Source organism: Gavialis gangeticus, unplaced genomic scaffold, assembly GCF_001723915.1.
Source record: "Gavialis gangeticus isolate Ggan-Ray unplaced genomic scaffold, GavGan_comp1, whole genome shotgun sequence".
NCBI classification, from domain to species: Eukaryota; Metazoa; Chordata; order Crocodylia; family Gavialidae; genus Gavialis; species Gavialis gangeticus.
Window position 1 is genome coordinate 83450243 of NW_017729024.1, and position 8384 is coordinate 83458626.

General features: G+C 35.7%; 1 protein-coding gene across 1 annotated transcript in view; it reads left to right on the forward strand.

Annotated features, from left to right (window-relative positions):
- The first annotated feature begins 325 nt into the window (after positions 1-325).
- SHC3 (SHC adaptor protein 3) overlaps positions 326-8384 on the forward strand; it is a 112361-nt gene continuing 104302 nt past the window's right edge. The window contains exon 1 of the mRNA XM_019517315.1: positions 326-1160. Within this exon, the coding sequence (XP_019372860.1) occupies positions 621-1160 (540 nt within the window). The 5' untranslated portion in view covers positions 326-620. The remainder of the gene's footprint in view (positions 1161-8384) is intronic.

An 8384-nucleotide genomic window follows, 5' to 3' on the forward strand; every position in this document is an offset into this window, starting at 1 on the left:
GGGGGTTGTGAAGTGAGGATGGGGGGTGGTGAACATTATTATAATGCTTAATTGTGATTTCTTACAGATCTACAACACTGGAGCATTTTAACAGAACAGAGTGAAGGATTTTCTGAAAAAAATGTTAATACAGTTCCTTAGAAGTATTTGCCTTTGATACCAAAAGAGGAAAAAATTAAAGGTTGGAAGGAAATATCTGTTTGGGAAGATAGGAAAAGGAAATTTGAGAATTGATTGGTGCTAGTATGCTGTAAGTGGGTGGATGGGTTTTTTTTTTTTTTTTTTGCTACAGGAAGTGATTTGCAGTGTTCACTGAGCCTTTTGTTGAAAAGGGTCCTTCTCATTTGTGTGAGTCATGCTTTTGCTGTGAGCGAGTTGGCAGCTCTAAGCAGGACTGGGATCTCTGTCATAGAAAACTATTACTTCACCCAACCTTAATGTAGAACCATAAGAAATATATTTTAAAGCATTTACTCTTTGTTATACTCTCTGCTTTTTTTTAAAACCAAAATTTTATTTCCCGTCCTTGTTGTTATGAATCGTCTGCTATGTTAGCACAGGCATCTTCTGCGTTGGCATCAGATTTGCCAGAACGTATGCAGGAAACCAGATAGAAGGGCATGCTTCAACGTACCAAGTATAACCGCTTCAGGAATGATTCGGTGACATCAGTTGATGATCTTATTCACAATTTGTCCATGAACAGCAAGGTCTCAGCAGTTGCTACGACTTCAACAACACCTTCATACCTGGTCTCACCTGAGGTTCTCCGCAAGGACCAAGAAGATGGACCCACCACCCTTTGCACCCTCATCCATAAAGTGTCCCACTTGAAACTGTCCAACACAGGCAGCCTTTTGGGCATCAAAAACCTCTCCTCTGCAGTGAAGGAGCTTGCTGTCTCCAAGTTGCAGGGAAGCTCGAGTGCTTCCAGCTCAGCAGCAGGGGCTTCAGACAACACATGTAACCTTGTCTCTGCCACTTCGTGTTCTCAGCAGGACGTGAGCAAGATGAGTACAGGGAAAAAAACACGGTTAGAGGAAATGCACCTGGGAGGTGAAGACTGGAATCAAAATAGCAGCTTTGTCAATAAACCCTCTCGAGGGTGGCTGCACTCGAACGAAAAGATCTTGGGACCTGGTGTGACGTACATTGTGAAGGTTGGTCTGTTTTCCTTCCATTCTCTCTTTTTCTCAATGAAAAATTCTCTGCTGGTTTCAATGGCAAACTGGTGAGGCTGAAAGGATCTCTATTTTTATGTTTCTTGTTGTGTATAATGCATGGAATATAAATGTAGTAAGGTAGGACTGGAAAGCAGGGTTAATTTATTATAATAGAGAACTATGCACGTTTGCTTGCTGTGAGTTAACATGTTTTATAGGTGTTTTAAAAGATTCTTCCTGAAGCTAAAAGCAGTTTTTTCTTACTCTGTTTTTCCTCAATTCAGGTGCTCAGTTATCTCTAGTATATTGTATATATCCTGGCTACATAGATTTTCAATATGTCTGTTGCTGTCTATAATAGAACAGGAAAGAGAAATACCTTGATGAGTGAAAACCTGGTTATCATGCACAATATTTCAAACGAAAAATATCTTCAAAGAAATATGTGCCTTTTTGGTGAAGTTGTATTTGAAATCACACAAAAGAAAGCCACAGATTGCAGTTCTTGTTGTGTTCCACAAATAGAAATATTGTTGATTTATGGTAGAACAAGGAAAAATATAGTCTTGTTTTACATAACAGGGACTTCAGGCACCTTAAACATTATTTCTCTTTTGAGTACAGTGACGCTTCATGAACAGGGCAACAATCATGACATTTTGAAATGTACTGTAACAATGATTGTACCTTTGGTAGGGAGGGGGCACAAAATTGTGTCATAATTGCAATTGTGTCAGGTTCCACTTTACATGTTCAAAGCTAGTGTACAGGAGGTACAGAAGTGCACACCTGTATACTGTATACAATTCAATCATCAATTTTGCATTCTTATACTTACTAGTAATGTTTCTTATGAATAAAGTGATAGTGTAGCAAGGGGTTAAACAGAGAATAGAGCAATTTTATTTAAAGCATAAAAAATTATGGCATAAAGTTTAATTAAGAATGATTTACAAATAAATGAAACCCCCACTTGTTCACTTACCTCACTTTCTCTAAATTCCATATTAAAAGCAGGGGATATATTAAACCACTGAAACTTTGGGAAATAAGTTGTTTGGTGTTTTTTTTAAAGATGGTGTTGATGAAAAACCATTCAAACCTTTTCTTCAGACGTATTAGGGCTTGATTCAGTCTCAGAAGAGTCTGAGACGTAGAGGAAAATGACAGAGCCAGTGTTACCTTTTAGAATGCAAACTGCTCCTGCTCCTCTTCAAGAACTGTCTTGGTAGAAATGACACCTTGATGCTGAATGTTATAGGAGTGTATCTATCCTCCTCTGTCATGACAATATTTTAGTTAATGGAAGGTTGTACACTAGTCTTATCATAGCTTATGAACCTCAGTTCTATTTTTGCTCAGGACATCATCATAGACAAAGATAATGACTTCTGGAATTCACTTCTACTGTTGATTGTGCTTGTAAGCAACAATTATGACGCAGAGCAAATACAGCATTTATTTTCTTGATCTGATTTCCTCACTGACTGACCACAAGTATAGCGGAGAAAGCTGAGAACTTTGAGTTTTGAGTCGACAAGAGGTGCAAAAATATCTTATTTTTGGTTTTAAAATAAAAAATGAATTTTCAATGATGAATCAATATTTAAAACTCTCACTTGAACAAGATAAAGATTTCCATCGGTGCAGCTGGTGTAGAATATTTAAGCCAATATATTTGGCTTCAGAATTACATATGCAGTATTTTAGTTGGGTGTTACCAGGTCATCAACATGAATAGAATTATGATATTTAGTATTTCTATTAAAATAGAATGACAATGTTTAATGTTTTGCTCTCAGGAATATTTAGTCATAGAGAAAATATGGTGTAATATAAATGTCAAAGTAGAGGTTTAAAAGGAATATCAAAATCAATGGCTAATGTTATATGAATGAAAATAAAAGCCATCCTACTTAGTTCATAATTTGCTTGTTCGTTAAGTATCTCTGAATTTTCCTCAGCAACTGCAGCATTCACATAGATAAGAATAGAAGTGCAGTTCCCACATCATTAAACACTGTTAGTTCTCAGGGCTTTTGCGCATTCAAACCATCAAGTCAATACATAGATAATGTACACTGAAAGGAAGCATTCCTTGGGTACCTCATGGCTATACTGAATATCTGGGGGGCTTGTACCATGTTTAATTAGTGCCATATGCCTTGCAGAGTATTCCATATGCCGTAAGTTAAATGAGACAAAAATTTGATTTGTTGTTAACCAGTAAAGCTTTCATCATTTGTATGTGTAAGTGCATAAAGTTAGTATTTTTCATTAATTTATGTCAGAAATGTGGAAAGTGTATATGGAAGAGGGCAAGCTGTCATCAATAGACAGTTTGATGTAAACCATGTTGGAGCATCTACAAGAAGACAGGGCAAGATCCCTACGTGTAGTTCAGTCATCTACTTATATATGATGTAAGAAACATACTCTTTCCTTAATTTTATTAATAAGCACAATTGCTAACAACGCTTAAATTGCAATAGAGAAAAATGCAGTGCTTTGCTCAGTGAAGATAGTGGTCATTTTTTTTGCCAGACTTTTTGTTTTCCCCATTTTTTGACCTTGTGCAAATATGATCTATTTTGAGATAATATAATAGCAATGTGGTAAAAATAGTGAAGGATTATAATGTATAGGAGCTCTGATCTCAGTACTATTCTCTACTGTGGTAGAATTTTTTGGAGATAAAACTGTTGGTCTAGCCTATAATTTTTCCCCTGTGAATATCATGTTGCCTTTTTGGATTTTTTTGTGGAAAGCTTTTTTCACAAAAAGACTGAAGAGGTGGTTTAACAGGGTATAGTTGATCAAAATATATTTGACCTTTTATTTAATTTCTTTGACATTCAGTGTGTTTGGAAATATAAACCCAAGGTACTGGTGTTCTATATGACACTATTGGTGGACAAATTGAAATTGTGGACACTTACGGACTAAGGAAATAAATGAGGATAAAACTGGTTTGTAATGATGGAAGTCCCTGAATATTTCAGTGATTTCTTGGTAGAGCCTACAAGTAATGCAGAAAATGATTGGAGATGTTCACATGCTAGAAAAATGAATCCATGTAATAAAATAGTGTAAAATTGCTTAAACTACCAACAACAACAGTTATGTTTCAGTGAAATTTCTTTGTGTAAACTGATAAATGTCTACAGATTAGTTTAACTGTGATAATAGCATAGGTGTTTCATTTATTTCGAGATTTAATTGACAACAGTCATCAGCCTTGGTTGGACGCAAATCCATGTTCATTTTTAGGATAACTTGTAGTCTGGTTTTGTTATAGGTATTGATGAGTTTAAAGCTCTGGCCTTCAACAGTTCTAAAGTAAAATAAACACAAACACACTCCAATAATGTATATAATCTGGTTTTATATACAGAGTCCTTCATGTGGTAGATCCAAAAGACATTTACTAGGTATAAAAAATAAGCCAGTTGAGCTAAGCCTTAGAAAAAAAATCTATGTAAACCCAGACTTAAAAAAACAAAGATACGATTTGCCTGTCAAAGTGCAAAGGTTCTACCACATCAAAAGCCAGATTTGAAAGAAAAAGCATTTTAAAGTAATTAAAATTATGTTACGTGAAAATATATATAGCAATGCCTAACTTGCACTATACACTTGCAAGGTGGGTCTGTTAAATTTGAGCACACTCTAGCATTGCAGGGTCTTGCTTGCTTATGCTTACAGGAGGTGTCCCACTGGAATATTCAGGACCATTCCCATGTGTTCAGTAAAGACTTAGGGAATTGGGAGATTACTAAAGTGTTGTCATCTACTTGGATCTCATTAGAGCATCCATTTCAAAGTACAAACTATAGAGTGTGAGATTTTAGTAGCATTCTGCAGGAAGCTGTTGAATTCTTTCCTTTTGAGGGGCTACATTGTACCTGTAGTCATAGCTCTTAAAAGGGTTGATGTGTAAGCTGCACCACTCAGGGAATTTCTACAGAAGATGTTGTGCCTGAGAGATAACAACCTGTGCTGTACAATTTGTTCCTTGTTCCTCCATTTTGTACGTGCTTCTGGCCTATGCCTGCAGTAAATTCAAGACCCCCTGCACCAGTGCAGCTGTGATGGTCAGTCTCTGCCTACCAGGTTTAAAGGGTATCCAAGGTAGCCCATAAAGAAAGGGATGGGGTTTTTTCACTTCTCCCTTAATCCTATGAATACGTATGTAATCAAAGTTACAATCCATTCCTTTTTTTTTTAAAGTAGTTACATTAGAAAGGCATCTTTGTACCTGCTTTCTTTTATCTCTCTCAAGTTTATTTGGCTGAGGCTCTAAATTTATGTCTTCCTATATTTATGTTTTTCTTCATCAGTTGTTCTTTGCTTATGCCAAGATGTATCTGCTAATTACACAATAAGCATATAAATCATGTTAAATATATTCCAGATTTTAAGTGGCAGCCGCTAAAGTGACATAAGCAAAAGTTGTGTACGCAATAGATACTTAGGCATGTAATGCAAGTAATTCCCAGGTATCAAGTTTGTTTTTCCAAATATGGGGTTTGTGTCATAAGTTTTAAGTCCAGGTGATGAAAGTGACTTTGTGATAGTAAGTGAAATGAATGTAATGGATCCTTACTGTCAAATTTCACTATTCCAACCCTAAGCTTTGAAAAGTCATGATTGGCTTAGAATAATAGAATTTAAGAAAAAAAAATACATTTTGAGGGTTTTTTGTTTTCTTATTTTTGTTTTTCTCTGCAACCATGAGAACCAGAAATTCCTTTTTTCCCCCTTTTAATTGTAGATTGAAAGTCTCATATAATCACATGACTCTAGAAAATGGAGCATTAAGAAAAACAAATATTTCAAAGATTGGAAACACTGCAACTCTTTGTTTTCTGAAATAAAAACTTGGGTAAGGAAAGGGCAGAAGAAAATTATAAAGACCAGCCTTGATTTCAGTACTTAATTTTTCCTAGTATGCCATGTCTTTTCTAGGGTCAGTCAGTCACATCACTATTTATTTTAATCTAATACTTTGCTTCATACTTTAATACTTTACTTCAATCTGTACTTTAATGGTAAGCCAGCTGATAGTGGTCTAAATTCTGGGGTTTTTTTGCTTAGTCCAAATTCTTTTTTGAGGTCACTATCTTTGATCTACTGTCTTTGGGGTTGATAGTCAAAAGCCACTAAAGTCAATGGGCAGGTTCTCATTGAAACTGACCTAGCCTCAGTTGCTACAAACAGCTTTCACATGTGATAGGTAGTCCATAACAGTAATGTTATTTAAATCAGCAATTATTATTACATACTTGTGTAATTTAACTCCCCTTCTTTTCACTGGTTTCAGGATCAGGCCCTCATGAGAATACTTGATTTGCATTTACAAAATGCTTTAGGAGCCCTGGTTTATTTCCTCAGGTTTATGTGTCTTTTGTAAGTGACACTGTATTTGCATTATTAATAGATTCCTAAATAGTAATGTTTCAGCTATATATCTGTTTAATCCTGCTGATTATATGGAGTAATAAACTGTCCAAATAATTAATTTAGGTAGAAAATCTAAACATGGCTTTTCTCTTTTTCATTGGATATTAGATTGTTGGTTACTTTTGCTGGATTCATATAACATCCCAGTTACAATAGCAATGCTGGGAACTTCTGTCATCAAGGATGAAAGAGACAAAGCCCTTCAACCACATGGACAAACCAAGAACCTCAGGGAAAATCAGTGGCTTTTGGATCTTTTGTAGAGTCTCCCTGTCTTCCTACTACATTCAGTAGTACCTTAGCAATTTGACTTACTGAGGAACCAGCTTCCATTGGTGAACTGTCTATACTCCTATCATGTCTCTGCTCCACTTCAAGGGAAGAAGTGGAAGCTAATGCAAAAAAAGTCAATATAAAATTAAATGATTCGAAAAGAAGCACCCCCGTTTGCTAGGAAACAATGCTATACAGAGCAGATCTCTTTCTAGGCTGATTTACTGAATGCAGTTGATGGAGTGTCACCCACATGGTGCTAAAATGGAATTAATTCCACAGAAATTGTGTCTCCACCAATTCTAGACAGATTTAGTGAAGATCCCACCCATTCTAGGCTGTGTATTAGGAAGATTTAATATGGCTCAGTATAGCCATATTTTCTTCTGTATCATTTTTCATATCAGAATGTTTGATTGTAACTGGCAAATAATAGCAAGGTTCTGGCACAAAGATAATAATATGAGAGATAAGTAGAAACTAGTTAAAAATCTGTAGAAGTTCTTTTTTCCATGACATTATTTATACGAGAGGGTCTTTTTTGGTTTTGGCTTTTTTCTCATTTTAAATCAAGTCTAGGAAAGAAATACATTAAATTAGTCCAATCCATGTAATAAGAAATATGAAAAAAGAGGAAAATAAATTCTGTCTTTTACTTGAAGGACTTTTGAAAGCCATGTGCTCAACTGTATGCATTTTGGATATGAGTGATCTGTTGTTACCCTTGTTTTTGTTAGTATAGAAGTATATACCAAGGAGTGCTAGTGTTTGTAAAATTATATTTTCACTTATCCCTGACACCATGAAGATACAATGAAGTGATTACCAGAAACAAAACTCTGGGTTGACTTGCAGCTGAGTCATTTTAAAGAGATCCTCCTCCCTTCACCTCCACAGAAACCTGAATGATTCATGAATGCCAGTCATGCTTCTTAGTACAGGTGGCATATTTCTAATAAAATAGGTTATCAGTCATTTTTATTTAATATTACCTAAAGGCTAAGCAGCAAACGAGAGAAGAACAGACACTAAAGCTGCATGCCTATGAGCCAGCTCCTAAAAAGATGTGGAGTTACATTACAAACAATGTTCAATGTAGCTGTAAAAATACAGTATCCGTGTGATGTTCTGAATTGGCCAAGATACTTTTCTTACATCAGACAAAACATACTGCCTAGAACAGTCCTTGGTTCTAGATTCTAATATGGTTGGTATCCTCGCTGACCCAGAGATAAGAAAAGGATTCAGTACTGAGAAGCATTATAAGACCTAAGACTTAAGTATGAAATCAAAGTATGCTGCTAAATACAGTGGGTCTGATTCTTTTACATCTCTCTGACAGTGTAAAGGGGCATTAGAGTGGAGCTCACTACATAGGAAAATAATACTGTATTACTGTAATAATACTTTCAGTGATAGATCTCAGAAAGTACTTTACTGAGCCCTGATCACAGTTTTCAAGGCCCTAATACTCAGGAGTATTAC